Below are 21,085 nucleotides of genomic sequence, written 5' to 3'. Positions count from 1 at the left end.
TGAGACCGCTAGGAAAAATCCTTATCATCTGACGAATCTTTCTGCCGCGAGATGGTGTTCGTTGCTTTTCGTTTGACTGAACCGTTAGCCTATACAGCTTACAACTCGCTGTAGCTTCGTTTACCTAACCCCTTGCACGAGGGTTCACTTGACCTCGCCTCACTTGGTTCGCTTGAGTCGACCTGTCTTTATCTCGTTCACGTAAACGTAGGTACTGATCTGGTTCCGGTATACTCTTGATATCCCCACTGCGCGTGTAAGCCGGTTCCCAGACTTCCTTGCTTGCGCGGCTCGCTCAGGTAGTAACCGGCGGGCGCCTTACCGGGGATGACGAAGTCTCGCGCAGTTGTTTCTTGGTGCCAAGTTTTCCTTCTGCGCGGCTCGCATTTTTTCTCTCTTATACTGCCGCCCTTGCGGATGTCAACGACCCCGAGTCTCCTCTCGCACGCAGCTCCGTATTATATATAAAGGTGCGCTGGCGCAACACACTCAACTCCGACGGTCTGTCTCTCTCTAAAGAGCGCATCTTTTCTTCGTCGTCGCCAGCAGCAATTTCGGAGTTCTCCCTCCCAGAGCCGTTGAAATCTCTCTCGACGCACAAGTTTGCGGTCTCTCTCTCTCGCGCGCGCACGCCATCCCGTTTTTCCGCACCGTGTGACGACAGCCGGATGGGTTGCCCACCGCCGACGTCGAAACATGCAGGCACGCACGCACAAGCGCTTGTGTTTATTGTATGCCCCCCCCCCCCCTCCCCTTTTCGGCGTCGGCTTCGTACGCTCGGTCGCGGAAGTGGTCCCTTCACCTCCTGTCAACACCGTCGCCTGCGCGGCGCATTGAACGTTGGGCTAAACGTATTTTTTCTTTGTGACTTTATTTTACTGTCTCAACATCGGCGTTTTGCTTTGTCTGCTTCCTTTGTAATCGGTTCAAATTTTTTTTTTTGTCATTTTTGTTTTTCAATCTGTATCTCGCATTGTCGCTTCCTTGGATATATAAGTAACCGCGGAGAGGCGTGCGCTGACGTCACCGCGCCTCTTTTAGGGGTTGAGAGAATGAGAGAAAGGGCGCCAGCCGATGAATGATCGATAGCGTCGCCGATTTGACGTGACCGGGAAAGCTTCTACGACAAGCCGCGCCGCCGCGGGAGGTGGAACCTCGTTTTCGTTAATTGCGTGCAGCAGTGGCGGGGCTGCGCCGAGGGCGCGGTGCACGGGCTGCTTTGAGGCGCTTATCGTCTGACGTACCCTCATACAGTGCCAACTTAAACTATCTTGAACGAGCTGAAGGCGTTCTTTTTCTTTTTCGGTTGTTTCGTTTTTAGGAATTTTGTGTGGCGTGACGGAGAGCTGTGTAATAACGAGACTCTTGACTTCAGCCAGCTTCCCGACTATGCAAAACACTCCAGCATACGAGGCCCGCTTAACGTTCGGTTTTTTTTTTTTTTTTGTCTATTCTAAGTGCCATTGAAGTGGGAAAAGAAAAAGCCGAGAGCTGCATTTTGCTTTTGAATGAGGTCTTCGAGGCCCTGCACAACTACTATGCACACAACTAGACATTGTCTCGGCTTCTGAGACTACAGCTGTATACGAACAGTGATACTGCATATTTACGACGAAACTTAATTTATGTCGGAGTTTTGTCGTGGGTGTGAGTATATCTAACATTATGTTTTTCCACTTACGGGTGTTGCGCGAAAATACGCCATCTTTGTCGGCCCTGCATCGGCCGTCTGTACTTGCAGTGGCTGGTAGCTGGGGCACGCGTGTCGTGAAAATCATTTTTGTCATTGCGAAAATAATTTGCATACGATAATCTTCAGGGTTGCCCGGTGTGTGTAACGTAGCGTGCGGCCTGTGTCATCCTGTCCTTATGACCCATTAAGACAAAGATGTTTTAGTGGTTGCACTCCTACTCAAAACTCAAACAAGCAACTAAATATACAGGGTGTCTTGAAGCTAGCCGAGAAACGTGTTGGCTCAAAGCAGGTAGCCGGTTAGAAAATAAATTATGTGTGTGTGTCAGAGAGAGAAAGAAAGAGCTATAGAAACAAAACGCGAAATATGCGTGAAATGGCTTGCCTCCCTAGGTGACAGCGAGTCCGCTTGATTCTACGGCGCTTCGATTTCTTGTCAGTGGCCATCCATCAAAAGAACCTGGGTATCGAGACATCGCCCTGGTGGGTGGCCGTGTGCCGTGCGACGTCTCCTCTTTCAAGATTCACAAAAGAACGCGTCACAACTGGAACAAATTTGAATCGTCGTGCTCCGCCTGGTCATTTGGATACACGGGCGCACTGAATCTACACCACAAAGTATATATACCCTGAAGATTTCGAACACATACCTCTGCTGTACGCCTGTTTTCTCCGCCGTTTAGGTGTCGCATTTGCATGATTGATTAATCAAGCAGTTAGCTCTTAAAGAAGCTTCGAAAAAAAATCTCGTCGAGATTCTATCCGCCTAGTTTCTACAAAATTAGGCGGATAGAAATTACAGCTATAGCTCCGGGGTTGCTACTCTGGGCGCTCAAATTCCACCGTATACTGTCAAAGTCGCCACCTTGTCGGCGCTGATTGGCTCGCGGGGCTGCTACGGTCTCTCTGATTGGCGCCAACATGGCGGAATTTGACGATATGGCGGAATTGCACTGTGCTGCTGGCGCGATGTGCCGATAGCTACGTCATCATACAGCGCAGGCGATTTGAAGCGAGTGTTTTTGCAGCTTTCTGTTTTTTTTTTCTGTTTTTTTTTTTTGCGCCATGGTGTCCGTTCTGACCTAATGCGTGCAGAATGCGTCACTTACAGCCGTGCTCACTGATGCTCGGGTATCGGCGGCAACACTGCTGGCCGTAGTGCACCGAACTAACGATGAAGCGCTGAACGAAGCCACGAAACTATTCGCCGGCTGTCTTGTTTCCTTTGCGCCGATGGGTCCCTTCCCGCATATGTGGCGTGCGTTTCGGTGTCCCCAAACGAAACAACCGGCGAGACTTGACTAGTTCTCTTCGTTTTTATTTTTTCTTTACTTCTGGAATCGCGACTTCGTTTGTTAGGGTTCGGTCTTTCTGAGGGCACGTTCTTTTTCGGCCCTCTAGGGGGGAGTATGGCTTTGCCACAACACGTCCCTCGTTTTGTTGCCGTGTGTCTTCTTCCAATGCGTCAGCCGCGCGTTTCTTCATAATTTTCTTTTCCCCCTCTCTCTATCGCCTATCGTGTTCCGTGTCTGTCTTGTCGAGTACTGTTACTGCAACAGTTGTTCGATCGTCTCGGTTGCTTTGCCTCTATAATAACCCCTGTCATACCGGGCCTGCTCGCGGTGTTGTCATCTTGCGAGACTTGCCGTTGGTGCGCATTCCCCGCGCCCTGTTTTTCTTGACGCGACTTGTAAGCCGCGATGCTATTTTTCTCCGTTGTCATTGTGGACAAATTTGGTCCCGCCTGGTGTTCCCCTGGGGTTTGGCGTTGCTCGAGGCTTTGCCGTTTCTGTCGCTAAGCCCCTTTTGCGTTTTTGTTGGCTAAGAACATGCGTCTGGTCCGTGTCATATTTTATTTCTAGCATATTTTTAAAAATTTGTTCTTCTAAATTCTGTTGAAATGTTAAAAAAAGAATGCAAAAAAGTTGCAGTGGCTTAGCTCGGTTATGCCAGGATATACGTAGCGTTAGCAAAGGTTCAGCTGATTATTCTTAGCTTTCCTGGTTGTCTCCTACGCTCAACCGCTAATTGCCAGGCAACTACTTCGGGATCCGATGAGTCAAGCTTCTCCGTTCTTCTGCGCTGTTGAGCAGCATTTGCGCTCTCCTTCTCCATGGCTATACCACACTGGCAAACGCCAGTCAGAAGCGCAGCGGCTCCAGCGCAGTGTCAGACGGCGACTGCACAGCGAGCGCGCGCCGGCGCCAGTGCGTCTACCACGGCTACGACGTCACTCCTCTGGAATGCGCAGACCGGCGGCGGTGAGTCGCGCGCGGCGGCGGCGGAGTGCGCGAGAGGTGCCGGCTCCAGTGGCTCCGGTGCGCAAGCCGTGTGACATCACTGATCCTTGCGCATGCGCAGCACGGCTCTTGATGTGCCGCGCGAAACGGGCTTGGCTAGGCCAGTGTAGCTAACGCTACAAAACCGGCTTTCCACCGTGTTGGTCCTTGGATCAGTCCGTTTCCGTCGCAGACTGTGTGTACAATGAGCCATTTGCAAGACTACACTGCGCATGCGCGAGAAAGGCTATTTTCCAAGCAAAAAGAAAGAAAAAATTATTCTCGTCAGCAGGCTAGTGCAGCAAATTGTTTTTCCCATTCAACGCCCTCGCTTTCACCACCTACGAACCCTAGGGTGCCTCAATGTCCTCCTCGCCCGAGTGGCGGCGGGCGAGGAGGACATCGAGGCACCCTACCGAACCAACCGAACCCGCGCACACTCACTGTACTCGGTGAAGGGGTGGCGGCTGTAAATGCTATCGAATGGTAACTACGTTTCCTGTCGCCATGGACTGCACGTAGAGGTAGGAATCTAGGTGGACCAGAGCTTTTCGTACTGAATTGCCCAAATGCCTGGCAACGGCGATGATGGGCGGCATCGTTTCTTGCACTGTCTTGTGCAGCCTACCGGCGCTCCACAATGCGCTTGGACTCCATAACAGTATCCATTACCTGTTCGGACACTTTGTCTTGCTGTAAGTGCATGCGTCTGCATTTGACTATTTGGTATTCAATTTGTATTTGAAAAAAGTTCATATTTACGCCCACTTCTAGTTTTTAGGTTTGCATGGACGGCAGTGCCTGTCAGTGTGTAAAAATCGCCTGTGGCAGTGGCATAATTGTAGTCCTTGAGTGGGATTACTTGAAGCAGCGGGCATTGCTTCCATGAGAAATCAAAACACATGGTTGACTAATAAAATAAGTTCACTAATTAACATTATAATTATTTACTTTATGCCACGTATTGCAATTTACTAATTGTAGACGGTGAGCTCGCAAGGCATATTTACTTGGAACGAATTTTCACGATGGCACCAGTTTCGAGATATTCATTCCCAAAATGTGCGACAAAATACATGGGTGTTTCTTTTGTGCTTCAATGCATAAAAGTTTCGTTAAAATAAGTATGTGAAGCAACAGCGCATTTTTTACCACAAGTTTCATGGTGCATATCTCGAGACCTCATGCCATCGTTAGAATTTTTTCTAGGTGGATATGCCTTGCAAACTCACCATTCGTTGATTGCAATATGTGCTGTAGAAAAATTATTGAAAAAGCAAATGAGTGAATTTTTATGAACTATTCAGTTATGTATTTCGATACCTTGTGCAAGTAATATCTGCCTCTTTGAGTAATCCATCTGAACGACTAGAATTATGCTATCTGCCGCAGGCAGTTTTTAAAAATTCATTATAGCCTTAAAGGAAATGCCCGGTATTGTGGATTAATAAAATGGACAGTTTTCTAGATGTCGTGGCATGCTCTGGTAGTGCAAATGGGAATCAGTGGTGCTGGCAAATGCGAAAAAAAAAACAAAACATATATATTTCTTCGACTATGGCCTCAGGGACAAGCGACACATCGCTTTGACAGTCTTGGAGGTCACGCCTCTTCGACTAGACTATGCTTCTACATTGCATTGCAGTAAATTTAAATGAGATTTGATGGTTTCTTAGCATGAACCATAGCTATACGCTAGTTTGTGGCGAAGGGGGGGGGGGGGTGGCAGTTTGTTTTTGTTTGTATTTTTTGCAAATGGCTATCCGCGTAGTGTTTGACATTTGTGTTACCTTTACCATACACGTATGTTATACAAGTGTTAGATTTGTTCCATTTTCTTTGCCATTACGTTGCTCATACATAGATAGTATTTGTAATGCCATGTGGTGTATTGAAAATCAAACCAACCGCTGTTGTTGTGCAGAAAAAGTTTGTTTGATGTATTGTCAAGGCCTTTTGCTTTGTTTTCATTTCTGCTTGTGCGCATCCTGACCAGCTGCTCCAGCTTGGTCAGGTGCCAGGTTCAGCGGAGAGATACGTTACTGTAGCAATCATTCTATGCATTGTTTAGTAAAGCAATGAAGGGGCTAGTTGGTGGACATTCCTGATTTTATTGCGCTTAGTATTACACTGACAGAACGAACATAACGAACGAAAGAGAACATAAAGAACGAACATAAGAGAACAAGTGGACGTACGTGGCACAATTGCACCATGTACGTCCGCTTGTTCTCTTATGTTCGTCAATCTATGCATTGTATTAGCCTGCAAACTCTTGGAGGTGCCGTCGTCTATCTCCAGTCAGTGCTTATCATTTGTGCTCCAGCGGATTCTGTGTGGGCCACCGAATCGATGCATTGAGCAGTGTCCTAACTTCAGCATTTCCTTTTTGGTCCTTTTCATGGTGCAGGAGGCCCAGTTTGAGTTGCTCACACGGCAGCTGGAAGCAGAGCGCCAGACGGTTGCCACACAACTCGAAAAAGTGAGCCCACGTCACCTTTGTCCCCCATTGACAGTGGCGTTCCAGCATGTCCATTACTGTGATGCTTGTATTAGCCACGAACGATGGGACAAAGCAGCAGTGCGTGCTCTTTTTCGATCATTTTTGGTGCGGCCACACGCACCGTGTGTAACATGCAGTTTTGGTGAGAGGAAGCGTCACCATGTCATTTATTTTCTTCTTAAACGCCCAGATGCATTACATAGTCGAGGCGCTTCGTTTCATGTGACAGTGTCAGAACAAATGAACAGAACAGCAAGAGTAGAGAGAAAAACAAACGGAAACTAACGGAAACGGAATATTGACAACGATGCGTGACAGGTATGAATACAAGTTAATGTGCTGGAACTATCTGATCTGTTTATTGAACACACATTGTTTTCATATACCCATACTCTTTGGATGAAAAGCACAAAAAGGGCACCAATGCATTCTTCATGAAGTCTTGCAATATGTAATGCTTCAGTAGTCACCCTTGTAATACAATTCCTATGATGCAGCCAAACGACAGTGCCCGTGGAAAAGTAAACACTTGCAGAAATGATAGTAGCTTGCCAGGTGGGATTACTGGCCAGCAGGCCAGAGAAAATGATCATGTTGTTGCAGTTCCATGTTAAAGCATTGCTTTGTCTGGTTTACGCCTGTTTTGCCATAAGACAGCAGGATCTTGTATATGACTATCATAGTTTCCAAGAAATTAACATGGACAATCTTATTCAGCGCTGTCTTAAACCTGCACCAACTTGATCTCTCGAGTGCTTCTGTAAGAGAGTGATACCAAGCTACTGTACTCGCATGTTTCCTTAGTGGGGTAAAATATGAAATAGATTACTTCTATTTGTATAAGTGATGGATTCTTTCAACATGTCCCATCAGAGCTTAATTGTAAATGCTAGTCAGTGAAATGTTACAGCTATCATGTGTGTCAGGCTTGCTACACATCCGTTGACGTTTACATTAACCTTGTACTTTTTCATTCCCACGCTCCCATGATGTTATCAGTAAAGCAAGGGTAATGAAAAATATTCCAACCTTTATTTAATAAATAAGCATGCTGTAAACAGGTGTTAAAAGAATTTAACATTTTTTGTAAGCAGTTCCAACAGACTCAATATTTTTTGTTCAGCTGTAATTTTTGACAATTGTTGGATGCATATAGTTACGGGGAGGCAGATGCAACAGTAAAACGTATTTACAATATATTTACAAGGCGAAGCGCTGAACCATATGGGCGAGAGCACGCTAGATCAAAAATGTCTTCTTCATCGACGCTCCTCTTGAGGAATAGTCCCGTGACAATATGCAAGTCATCTCTATCTGCAGCTCCACAATGACTGCATTAACGTGAATCATTTACAGCACCTACATGTGCAAACACCTTACAGTGAAACTTCACTTGAACGAACTTCAAGGGACCCCAGGAAAAAGTTAAAGTTCACTGAACTGAAATAGCTATGTTGCAACTTGTTATCAGGAGCTAACGAAAACATCAGTTGTTGAAATGAAATTTGAACTATTTTATTTGCAATGCTGCTCATTTGAATGTGAATTGCTGCTTATTTAGCATGTTTAGAAGATTGCAGTAATCTTTTTCTGCACTTGGTGCACTTAGGACTGCAGTGGTCCACACACCTGTTTCCATGCGATTCCATAATGCACCCGAAAACAATGCAACCATCCACTGCTTGCGTCAAAGCCAGTGACATCGAAAAGTGCTGCTAATTCTACAGCCTTCTCTTGAATCATGGGTCCTGAAACCGGAATGTTTCTGGATCATAAATCCTTTAGCCATGTGGCAACAGCGTCGTCTTCTCTACTAAAATATCCAGTGCACAGTCTCTTGCGCACGGGCCCGAGCTGTGCACTCTCCGATGCGGCCACAATTGCTTGACGCTTGCTCTTAATTGTCGACAGTGATGTCGCCGGGATCCCAAATGCCTTCGCAACGTCGACTTGATACTGCCCAGAGTCCAGCTTACACAAAACATCCAGTTTTTCGTCTAGAGACAGGTGCGGAGACTGCGGCTGTGACTCCGTTTGGTTACAAAAATACGTACGTAGTCAGCCAATCCAGTTCAAAGCCGAATGGGTCCGACTGTTCGTCACGTGGTAGGAAGCGGCCTTATCAGCGTAGAATAATGGCCTCCGCGATGGGCACCGCTGGCGGAACTTATCGCAAAGGCCACGGTAGAGCTATGCTACAGAAAGTGCGGTTGTACTTGTGTTCAATATGGTGTGGGAGGCATTGGATGGTGTCAGAAAATATGTTAGTAGAACTGAAATGCGCTCTGCACTACATTTCGTTAAACTGAAATGCGTTAGCATTGGGTCCAATGGCGCTTCGGCGGGGGATTTAAAAAAAAGTTCGTACAACTGAATAGTTAACTGACGTTCGTTCAAGTGGTATTTTACTGTATATATTTCAGAGCAGATTTTTTTGAAGCAAGGTCTAACATTGGAAAGGCAGGACGACAAAATGACGTTGCATTATTGTGCAGTGTGTAGCTAATATTTTAGCCTTTATAGACATGTATCTCACAACAGCTCACCACTTCATATAAAACTCTGTCCCATTTTCATATAACTTTGCTGTTGTCGGTGTTCCTTGCGCTACGCCTTATGACATATGTATTGGTGTATTGTTTTTTGGCTTGCTTTAAGGTCCGCCTGGATGGTATCTAAACCTAAACTCTTTTTGTTTTTCCTACCATCATCTATTTCAGTTTTTATTGCCTTCTTGCTGTTGTGGTACTCAACACTTCTCATTTCGAGGCAAAACCATTTAAGCCTCTCTTCTTTAACTTGATTACAATGCCTGTGGCCTTGTGTGCTGCTGTTCTGAACTGTGTGATTCCTCAAGTCTCCAGGCATTCACTTGAGCATTCCTGTTTGGCAATTTCAATCTCTTGAAATTAAGACATCATTAAGACACTGAAATTAAGACACTGAAAGTCGATGCATGGAACTGGAATGATTCCTGTGATTGAGGTCGTGGTGTCACAATTGAGGTCGTGGTGAGGTCAGTATGCCTTCTAGAAATCTGCAGAATCACTAGGCAGCACATAGTGATCTCAGAAGTTCATGCTGTTTGCTTTTGGTGCAAACCAACTTTCTCGGTTAGTTATCCCTACTGCTATACTGATGCGTACTATGTGTCACTTTCAGTGTGTGTGTTGTTTTATTTTTGTTTATTTGCATTCAGTTTATTTATTGAGTTTGGTGTATTTCTTTCTGGGCCTACCATGCACCTGCTGTCTTATTGGTGCATTTGCTGCCATATAATTTAGGGCTCTGTAACCCATCAAGCTCTCTTTAGCTTTTTCTCTTGATGCCCCTCCGCTCTTCCGAGCAGTTGAAACTCAATTCATTCGTTCATATGGTACTGTTGGCCTTTCACCCATGCTGGTTACTTAAGTTGCATAGAGCTCCTGAAACCTCTTTTGAGTTCATGTGTCCTGTCTGTTTTCAGCTGACAGTGTCATCCTCTGCTTCCTATATTTTCGCTTCCCTGCCGCAGATCAAACTTAGGGACCGGGACGACGCAGTGAGCGTGTCTAGCGTCTCGGTGAGTGGGTCTGCAGAGGAGCCCCCGTACGCCTGGAGGCCCCCGCCTCCCCAAGTTGGCAACTTTGGAGGTGACGACCGAGAAACGCGGCCCAAGATGACCGACTCACACCTGTGAGTCCTGCTATGGTGCCCACTTTTGCAGTGGGATGAGCATTTCAGCTACATTTAGTAGTAACTGCTTGTTGCCTGGGAAACTTGTTTGCATGCCCGTGTGCATGGACGTTGAAAGGCGTAGAGGAGTGCATAGGAGTGGCTTTGCATTAAGCACCTGAGTAGTCTCGCTAAGTTTTTATTGTTGGGAAGCACCTGCTTTTCATTTTGTTTGAATATCTGGAGCAAAAGTGATTCCACCATGTTTAAAAGTTCAAGGGCAAGAAACTAAGAGGTGGATGGGGACAGAGAGGATACACGCCAGGGCTAACTCCAGCAGATAGCCTTATTCGAAATGAGGCACCAGCGTAGGCGCCCACGTGGATGCTTGTGTGAACAAGCAGAGGTGCCCGCCTTGCCTTACTTAATCAGATTCGTTAATGAGCATTCTTTTCCAGCTAGGAAAAGTGATGTCATGCTCATGTCACTTGGGAGACCTTGTCTTTCTTTATTTACTGCTTCAATATTCTGCAGTGTAAGAGTATCTCTCTCATGGCATGACTGCCCTTCCCCCATATTTACTGCGCTTGGGCTTTTAAACATGTCTAGCCTAAAAGGTTTAATGTCAACATTTGTTGACTCGGGCAGGGACAACATGAAGAAGGGTGGGCAAATTTTATTTCTCATTTGATGACAGGGATGCATTTTAATGAAAGTGTCAAGCTTCCAAGCCTACTGTTGTCATACTTCATTTGTGGCATCATCTCTTTACCCACTGTGCAGTTGTTCAGTGATCATTTCTGCCTTTACATCTCTAGCACATTGTCATAATTTTAAAAGCAAAGAGTGTCCCTGACTTATAGGAACACAACACAATCCTTTGCAAACTAGAGGCAATTGTTGCTGTGGAACGTCAAGAGCATCTAATTGCTGTTACTTGCAATGCTTGTGCATACTTGGTTTTCTTAGTGTCAGCTATATGTGTAACACTCAATCTCCCTGAGTTTACTGAACTTTGAAGCTTGACTTGCAGTTTCTGCCATGGCAACAGCTTGTGCAAACACTTAGCTTGGAAATCAATTTTTCTCTTTGCTTTGAGATATTTTGTGACATGTGCAAAAGTATGCTCACTAAGCAGTGCTCAGCATAAGGATATTAATATGACACCGATACGGGAGAGTGGCATATGATTCAGAATCACTCACTGGATATTGCTCACTTGGAGATGCCTCTTTTTTTTATATGTTGAATTTCCTATTTTGTGAATGCCATCAGTGAACTGATGGTATGTGACCTTTGTTCTAACAGGGCTGCCATGTCAGCAATTAATATAGCTGGGCATTTGTTGTCAGGTAAAATTGGCAGCATTTCTGTTAAAGTAAACTAGGGGGACTGGATAACTGAGCTTTCAAGTTGCCATACATACTGCTAGAGCATGAATTATGTTTCTCTACACTCCAATTCACACTTCACAGGCAACGTTGCGGAGGCTGTACAAGTATTGTGGTCATACAAGTGTCCCTCTGTGCCTTTCGCAGTGCAGTTGATTTTGGCTTACAGTGCCTTCTACAGAATAACTACTTCACATATTACAACTATTCATATTCCAGACATAAGGTTATATCAAATCACTTATTATTTGGGCACATTTGTGCTTCCAGTAGGCAACATACTGTGTTTTGGTCACAAGCGGGGCACTGTAGCTGCTGGTTGCAGAAGTGGGTCAGTCTGCTTGTTCGACAGGGAACAGGTTCACATATGCGTTGTCTTCCATGTAATAATAAACATAATAAAGTATGCAAGCAGCGAGAGAAGTCACTCTTGCCTTGGTAGCTTTGCCTGCGATGTATGGAACAGAGTGTACCTTTTACAGTTTCTGTGTGGCTGTTGTAAATTGACTCTGGGGTGACTGGAAGACAATATTGTAGACCCAGTGGCAGAAAAGTGGCGGTGCAGTGTATGTGTGGCATGTACTAGTTGCGGTTTGGGAATCGCCTAGTGTTATACCAGAGCTGTGAGCAGTATCAGGTGCAGCTATCAGTCGACACCTTTCTGTGAGTGTGACAGCCACAGCAGTAAATCACTTGTGGCTTTGCGTACAAGGCTAAGGTGGAGGCTGCCCTAATTTCGCCGACAGCTTACTGTGGAAGCCTGCAAGGACAAGGGAGTCAGAGCGGGCATACTCAAGCAATTCAGTAGCAATCAACACCACAGACAATAACGACAGTGCTACCCCTTTACTGTAGTAGCTTTAATAATATTCCACGATTCCTGTAGTCGTGATGCTTTGAGATCTTTACTGCAGTGCTTTCAAGTAGATGCTGAGAGTGCTTTATCACGAAATTTAAGTCGGCTATGGGGTAATTGTATCGAACAGTGGTGACTGCTTCAGCGAAGGAGCAGCATTGCTGTCCACTTTTTGGAATCAGTATGCAATGTCAAATAGATTTGATGGCTTGCTCCCATATTCTCAAACAAGCCTTGTCTCAAAATTTTTCCTTGACTCTCCACCAATTGGAGTACTGTGCCACCCCTTAACTGAACAAGACGCTGTGCTTCAAAAATGCTCCTCAATGACTCCTACAATGAGCAGTTGCCTGAGAAACACATCGCCAGCCTGGCGCACTTGTATAGTTGCCACAAGAGCCAGGCTGCAAATTTTTTTTTTTTTTTTGCTAAAAAATTGCCGTGGAGTGTCACTGAATGCAGTAATCACTTTGGAAGAGGGGTAGCACTCTTTTGAGTCTAGATGGAGTGTTGAGTGTGGAAAATGTTCTAGAATATACGGCCTAGCTCCCGTCATGGCGTTAGCCATTAAGCCATTAAAGAAAAAAAAAAAGATAGACCAGAGTCGGCACAGCTCACGCTTCTCACTCTGCAACCTTGCTTCTTTTTGTGTGCCGCCACCTGGTCACTCCTCTTTGCCACTTTCCTGGTTGAGACATCACTCACGCTTTCACGCCTTATTCCTCCTTCCTCCTGCCCTTTGCTTTGCTCTCCTGCCCCGTTTTCATTGTCTCCCGCAATATCACCCCCTGCCTTGTCTTTCCTGGCCACAGCATCATTAACCGAAAGACGGAATCCAAAGAGGAAGAGCACCTTGTGCGCACTGAGCTCGTCGAGAAAGTGCAGAGGTTGGTGTCGTCACTGCCGAGCCCGGAACCTCTCGCGGTCTGTGAGAGTTTCTTCGCTCTTGCCTAAGACGAGGACTCTATCCACACAGGAAGTTTCTCATCCATGTAATGGTTCTACCGGTTGTAACAAATTAAGACAGGTAACACAGTGCCAGCAAAAGACTGCATCAAAGTTCAGTCGCGGCCGAGTTTGTACATGGCCACCTAAGAGAAAAACCATCGAAAAATACGCACATTCAAGATAAGATACAAGGAGTGCACAGGACAAGAGCTGGACTAACAACTGAACTTTATTATTGACATAAATTGGCATGCGCAAGCACAAAGCAACAGCTAGCATGGGATAAAGAAATGGGAGAAGGAATGGGCACCATGCATTTATTTTGGTACTCACAGAAACTTGGGGAACTTGTCTACAGATCTCTTTGGTTTGTTGAAGTCCATTTCGGGAACTAAATGCTCGATGCGAGAACAACTTTTTCTGTATGTTGGAGATTCTTTTAGTAAAGAGCACAATAGGTAGCCGATAACTTGATTTTTTTTTTACTGACAGAAACAAGAAGGCAAGCAAAAAGGTGTGCCAGTAGCTTTAGCTACACTTGCAAAAGGTTTGACAGAATTTTCACATTTGGGCTTGCCAGCCGTTGAGGTAGCTGGGAGCATCCGATTGTACAGATATCGTCTGCCGCTCTTGATTATGAGCTTGTTTCAATTCTTTTATATACTCTATAGCTTTATGCTAGTATTAAGCTATTTGTGTGCCACATCGGACACGCATGTTTTAAATGCATTCCGGCTTGCGGGACAGTTGTAAACCGGAATACCGAGGCGCAGCTAGAGAGGCATTGAAAAGCAGAGCCTCTTTCCCATTCCTTTGTTTTAGGCAAGAGTGAAGATACTGTCACCTAACTATGCATGCTTGCTCCTTTGCTTTTGTGCTTTTGCTCTTCTTGCATGCGCAAACACACACCTCAGTGGCTGCCTATGTCTCTCCCACATGGTGTTGTACGTATAAAGAGAGCCGTGGCATGAAGTTAAGCTATGGTGTCCTCGTTATTAGATAATGTGTGGGTTCTGATCTGTTGCACAGTATATCGAGAGCAATGTTAACAGTGTAAAAATTTGTGTCTAAAATTGTATGACTGCCTAACTTTATCAAGGTCACACAGTGGCCTGGCAGTGCACAAATGTCTACTAAAGGATGTAATGTTGCATGGGTTTGTGTTTCATTTTTCATGCTAAAAGTTGTTAGACGAAAGTGTGTCTTATACTTCAATGACAGTGCCATTTAAGTGTCCCTGCAAGGTTATGTTAGGCTGCATTCTTCTGGCAGCTGAAAATGAAACATACTATTGCAAACGGCATCATAACTAGGTATCTGCAGTTTTCTCACTCTGTACTAACATACTGGATTAGTGAGCACTTGTCAAAGAAAGAAAGGAAAGAGCAAAGAGAACATCCCCAAAAAATTACTCCATCTCCCACTAAAGGGAACCATGTGTGGATGCGAAGCAGCGGGGAGATGGTTAGCTTGAGCAGGAGATGGTCTCGCGGCAGCGGCCCTGAGCGCTCATCACGGCGCTGCACAGGAGATAGAATGAGGCCCGCGCGCTTCGTCATTTTCATACCGCAGAACTACCGTGGCGCCCCCAGCGGAGTATGCAGCTGTCGCACCACCTGTCGTGCGCGCCGCTCCGGATTCCTAGAGGAGAGAAAAGGGGGAGCGTAGGAGAGGAGAGAGAGGGGGAGGGGATGCACATGCGCTGTGGGGGTGTGGCACGCGGGCGCCGCTCCGTACAGTAGAGAATTCGTAGAGGAGAGAAAGGGGGGAGCGTAGGAGAGGAGAGAGAGGGGGAGGAGACATGCATGCGCTGTGGGGGGTGCGGGACACCAAAGCCCCCGCCATAAGCTGCTTCGCATCTAAAAAGTTGGTATCGGGGACCTGCACTACATTACATCTCATGCCTGCATGTTAGCAGTTGCATTTTTACTATCTGGCAGCCAGTCAGTGGCACTTAGAGTGATGTACTTGTTTTGAATCTTATTTGAGTTTGGAAAAAGATAGCTGACATAAATGCATTGGTGCATAGAGCGTTTGGATGACACCTTTGAAAATGGCTTATTTTGTGTTAATAGATTGTGACACATGGTACTCAATATGCCTCATGAATGCACATTACCCTCATAAAACTGTTGGCTAGCTCACCCATTGTGAAACTGGACTTGCACTTAAATTGCATTTGCAGTTCAAGTGTGTTTACGGAGGCAGCTCTGAATTTACTATATTTCGCTATTGCATTAGAATTCTATTAATCTTTAGCCTGCATTTATCATGATTGAACTTAGAGGCATCTACTATAATAACTGTCAGAATCACTGTTACTGTCAGAATCGCTGCATGTTTTTTGGCTCATGACTTTAATAGCGTATTCCCAGAATGTGTATGTTTGGTAAAAAGTGTCTGTTACATAATGTTTCTGTCAAATTTTACTCTATGTAGGCGCTACTATCCTGATCAAACAACTACAGAGTATCATCGCTACATGTAAGTTTGAAACAGTTGGAGTGTACCTGTTTATGTGTGTGTCTGTGTCTGTGGGGACTGTACTTTTGAAACTTGAATCATCGCTCACGTGCTTGGCAGTGGACACAACTGCATGTGTGGTTGTGCATTGCTCTTAATTTTTGTACCACACTTCTAGTGCCTGATGGTGTATCCGATGGTTTTTTAGATACTTAAGTACCTTTATTGTAATTTATGAATGTACCTTTAATAGAAGAAGCATGCTTGCACATAGCATGTCATGTTGCCTGTTACCATGCTGCACTTGATGGTTTTAGTGAAAACGTATGGCTGCTGAACATTTTGAATTTGTACAGCGTGCAGATTAACCGTGTGCATTGTGCGCGCAGTGGAGTAAGGTAAATATTTATTGTTTCGTGTCAAGAACTTAAGTGCACGAACTGCGGTTATTGAAGCAAAAGGCTATTATTCCTGCACTTGCCAGCACCATATGGTTAATGAGATTAACTGTCTGTTCTTGATTTACATATGGCATCTTTCTATGGAGCAGTGTACACGTCAAGGCAGTTGCATTACATTTGAACTTCATCAAGAACAAAATGAGCAAGATATGCACCGTGAAAATTGGCACTAATGTCTTGTGGCATCTCCTCTCTCATCCTTGTTCTCTGTGCAGTTCCCATGTGACATTAGACGTACTGCGTAGCTCAATTCTGTGCCTTGTTCAATCTGTTCCTTTATTTCTGAAGTGTATGCAGTGCAGATGACTGCTGCAAAGTTATAGTTTGTTAGGTTAGGTTAGCTAGGTAGAACTGACTGAACCAGGTGAAGAATCTGTAATACTGTTGCAGAAAGAATGAGTCATTGTACCTCGTTACCATGGAAGGGACCCCAGACAGAAGCTGTGTGCATGCTACTGCTGTATTCATTTATGAGAGGGAAGGACTGCAGCTTTATGGAATTATATATCATTGTAACCTCACAGCAGATGTTGATGAATGCAGTGTATAGCCAAATCAAGCTTGGGCGTCTGGTCCTTGTCTCAACACTGAAACAAGCGACCAAAAGGAATTAAGTTTCGTGTTGTACAAGTCTGCCTAGTGTTTTAAAAAAGCAACTTGTTTCTGCCCTTTCCAGGCAAGATGGCAGCTCACCGCAGGTGCAGGAGTCCTACTCGATGAACTACCACAGCACAACGTCGACCAACGGTCACCAAGTGGGTGATGGCGAGCACTCGCCAAACTCGTCCAAGCTGGCGGTGCCAGGCGAGAATTCCCAGCTCGTCAGCCGGACAACGCAGCAGACCAAGACGCAACAGGTGCTGTGCACTGCATTATGTTGTCTAAACCATTAAGTGCCATCATGGAGTATGTTCAGGTGCACTCCTGTCTTTTACTATTTACTTGCGAAGGCCCACCTTTGTCTAAGATCAGAAAAAGATTTCATTAAGCATCACATGCATGCTCACGTATAGGCTAATTTCTGCAAATCGCTACTAGACGGCACTAGTTACTGACCTGCCAACGATCGCATCTCTAACTTTTAGCTGTTCAACTCTAAATGCTGCCAGGGCACAGCTTTTTACTCAATCCTGTGGATTACGCGGATGGTTGCCGAGTGGGATAATCCACTGCAGGAAGAACCTAGACAGCTAATGCTGTGTGATAAGTTGACGTCTCAACATGCAACATTGGTGCTAGAAGGCACAGAATCGTGTTACATTTTTTTTGTTTTTATTTCTTAGTAAAGGATTTCACACCTTGTGACTGTCTACATAATGTGTATTTTGCTCAGTGTGAAGCAAGCTGTTCTTCTGCTCTCTTTGCAGGTCAAGACGGTCACAAAGGTCATAAAGACGAGGGAAGTCCGTCACGTGGGTCCCGACGGTCAACCACTGGAGTACAATCCCTACGGAACGCACGGCATGCCCATGGCAGGCTCTGACTACGTCACATATCCCTACACGGGCACCACTGACAACTCCCATGGCTATGGCAGCTACGATACAGGTAGGTTGTCCTCTTTGTGGCATTATCTTCGTTGATCTATGATTAGCATACTTTAATTGTTCTCAGCAGCTTCACTATTGATGTTGTTCAAGTCATGGATCATAGAAAAGTAGTTCGGAGGAGGTCCCTAAAAGATTACATGTTTTTGGTGCACTGCCCAGTTGTAGCGTATTAAAGATATCTGCTGCCATAATGACTTCTAAGCATTCTTCTTTCCTTTCAAGATTTTCATTGCTTGTGGGGCGAGGAAAATAAGAGCCACCACATTCTATCAAGAAGTTATCCCCTTCAGTGTCATGGACAAACTGGGTTTCTCCACGTGTTTCTGGTAAAAACGGCAGAGGACAAGCACGGCTCGACGATAGTACTTTTAATTTTCTAGCTATGCCGTGGATGAGCTGGTTTCATCTGAGTGCTTTGTCGTACTTCTGGTAGATGGCAGCACACAATCTGTGGTGCAGCACAAGCAGTAGCGAGTTTATTCTGGTAAAGGAAGTAAAACATATTGGCAACTGAGGTCTTTAGAAATAATTTGGCAATTCTTGGTCAGAATTTGGGATAATAGCATGGCATGGAAGGGGTTAAAGACATAAATTGCTGAGTAACATTAACTGTAACTAATGAAAACATTCAAGGTCATGTCAAGTAGTTACCTAGTTACCGTGTCTTTCTCAAACGAAAGGTCAGCTCTCTGGATTTATTCTGCATCTGGTTGCTCCTAACTTGTCAGAAATGTATGTATGTAATATGTTATTTCCTTCCCTGTGGAGAAAACAGACAGTGAAGCCAAAGCTAGCATTCGGGAAACTAATTGTTGCAATTAATTGTAATGTTGAAATAATAAGGAAGAAGGAAATAACAGTAGACCAAAAAAATACAGCTTGCTGCAGGTAGGAGCCAAATCCACAACTTCCACGTTACGCATAGGCTGCTTTATCAGTAAAACTGCCACGGCAGCCATCAAGACAATCTGTTCTCTCTTATTCTCTCTCCTTCCACAAAACTGCCTATCCCAGTCACCAACTGTGATGGGCAGTTTTTCCGAGTTATACTGTCGTGTGTAGCTCTCTTTGCATAGTAAACCATAATTTTTGTCTTGGTCCATATCATCTCAACCTGGGGGAATGAAAAATTTTTTACAATCAGACAAGTCTGAACTAACATATTGACTGTATTTTTGTTTCCTTTTCGTTTGTGCAGATGTCTTACTCGCTCTTACGTACAGTCGCTGTCAAAAGTTTAGGGACTGAGGAATCTAAGAGAAAAGTTGAATGGTATATCCGTAGCCTGGGCATACAACCTGCTTCTGGGATCTCTTGCCTGTACTAGTATGGGTAAACAACATCATATTGTACAGTTTGAATGGCTGCAGTTTAAAAATTCAGAATTTTCTCAGCTCTTGCAGTTCTGTAAACGTCTAGCAGTGGCTGTACTCACTTGTGTGCTGGAGTGCCAGCCTCTAGGTTTTGTGGGTACCACCATAATGTCTGATTACTGTAACATTCTCTGAGAAGTTGATGTGGCTTCATGCAACGAACGAAGAAAACGCCATTACATCACCTGTCTGTTGCAGGCGAGCCCCCTAGTCCAGCCAGTCAGGTGGCGCCCCCGCATGGCGCCTATCCCCAGGACTACGCCACATACGGCTCCTATTTGCGCGACTACGACTACGGTGGCTATCCTGGACAAGCGCCGACACCTCCTTCGGTCACGTCGGAGTCACCCCTGCCACCCTCGCATATGGCTGTGCCCCAGGCCGCATCGTCTCGAAGTATGATGTCACCCCTCATGGTTGCCCCTGATGGTTACACCCATGGACATTCGGGTTATGATGAACTCGACCCTCAGCCTCCGAGGGGTGGCGTGGAGTATGCACAGGACTGCTACAGGAGTACGCCTTCGCCGGCGCCTCATCCGGATCGCTACGGTGGGAGGCTTATTATTCTTGGAACATTGTTGACTTAATTCCGGCTGATAAGAAGTCCCAGTTTCTGCATTCTAGTGGAGAGCATCAAAAATCTTCCATTTTGATGGCATTCGATTGAGATCATTTTCTTGGACAGCAATTATCTTGCGTATTTCTGCCAAAAAAAAAAATCTGTCATCACTTGTAGACTTAGACCGCAAAGGAAAAAAGCAGGGACAAAAGGAAGGACATCGTGTCATCCTTTTGTTCCTGTTTTCTTTCCTTCACGCTTCAAGTTTACTAGTAATGGAACACCAATTATCCAGCCTTGTTAACACTTTCCTGTCTACGCCTGTTCTCATTGATACCCCGCTATCGATGGTTGCAAATTCATATCTTGCCGTTTTCTAACTGCTTTCGAACAGCTAGCGCCAGTTATTGCATTATTTAGGAACTATTTAATCAGTTTTGGTTTTACTTTTTCCGTTGAGTGCGGTTTTTTAAAGCACCTCCGAAAAAGGGGCGTGGCCGACACGATGAGCACTTGTAGTTTCTAAGATGACGTTGGCGTCACATGCGGCTCATGCACGGAAGTTTCGTATTTGTACTGATTCTAATGCAACTGCGCGCGGTATTGGACTTTGGAAGCATCACTGATGCGGAAGATAACTTCGATTTGTCAGATTTCAGAACGGAGTTTTGCTTTTTTTGCCAAACCACTTCAAAGCTGGCGTGCGCTGATACTATAAAGGTATTATGCATGTTCTGAAGGTAACAGTTCTTATTTGCAGGGTGTTAACAACCTTCGGTCAAGATAATTTGCCGGCGACCGTGCAATGAGTCGAGTTGCGCGCAACAACATGGCCAGGAGTCGACTTTGGCATCGCGCTAGGGCTAGTCACTGTGGTTAATGTTTTCTTTTATATCTCAAGAAGTTTCTTACTTAGAAAGATATTTGTTAGAATATTGCACAGGTCCTTTGTGTTGTAAATGTATAATCTGAAATTTTTTTAAAGGATGTTCTGTGGGAAGCAACAATTGGGTTTTTGTATTAACTCTTAATATTTTACAATATTTTGTTTATGTGTTTATTTTTCAAATCTTTTTAATAAACATGTCATTTAGAAATAGCATCGTTAGAAAGAAAATTTCTTCTTCGTCAATTTGATATTATGCACTTTAGTATCAAGCATGCTCTGTGATAAGAAAGAAAAGTGTTTACCCAGAAACTGGTGCTTTTCCTGTGTACAGGAAAGTGTTAGATATCTGCCTATTTGGTTCTACTATAATAAGTGTTGTGAACCACCTGAAAGGCATACACATGGCATACAGGCCTTCATTTTCATCTAAGAAAAGGAGGATGTGTGCAGAAATGTCTTGTAT

The 21,085-nt window shown here is 45.0% G+C and overlaps 1 protein-coding gene across 11 annotated transcripts in view; it reads left to right on the top strand.

Annotated features, from left to right (window-relative positions):
- LOC119432996 (armadillo repeat protein deleted in velo-cardio-facial syndrome homolog) overlaps positions 1–21,085 on the top strand; it is a 129,699-nt gene that overhangs the window by 75,557 nt on the left and 33,057 nt on the right. For 10 of the 11 annotated variants that reach the window (XM_037700137.2, XM_037700146.2, XM_049658990.1 and 7 more), the window contains 7 exons: positions 6,383–6,454; positions 9,990–10,150; positions 13,189–13,263; positions 15,764–15,808; positions 16,925–17,105; positions 17,616–17,796; positions 19,370–19,723. In XM_037700137.2, coding sequence (XP_037556065.1) covers positions 6,383–6,454; positions 9,990–10,150; positions 13,189–13,263; positions 15,764–15,808; positions 16,925–17,105; positions 17,616–17,796; positions 19,370–19,723 — 1,069 coding nt within the window. The remainder of the gene's footprint in view (positions 1–6,382; positions 6,455–9,989; positions 10,151–13,188; positions 13,264–15,763; positions 15,809–16,924; positions 17,106–17,615; positions 17,797–19,369; positions 19,724–21,085) is intronic. The other variant, XM_037700140.2, reaches the window with a different exon arrangement.

This window comes from Dermacentor silvarum, chromosome 11 (genome assembly GCF_013339745.2).
Source record: "Dermacentor silvarum isolate Dsil-2018 chromosome 11, BIME_Dsil_1.4, whole genome shotgun sequence".
Taxonomy (NCBI): domain Eukaryota; kingdom Metazoa; phylum Arthropoda; class Arachnida; order Ixodida; family Ixodidae; genus Dermacentor; species Dermacentor silvarum.
Note: the sequence above shows the minus strand (reverse complement) of the source record. Positions and strands in the feature narration are given on the sequence as shown.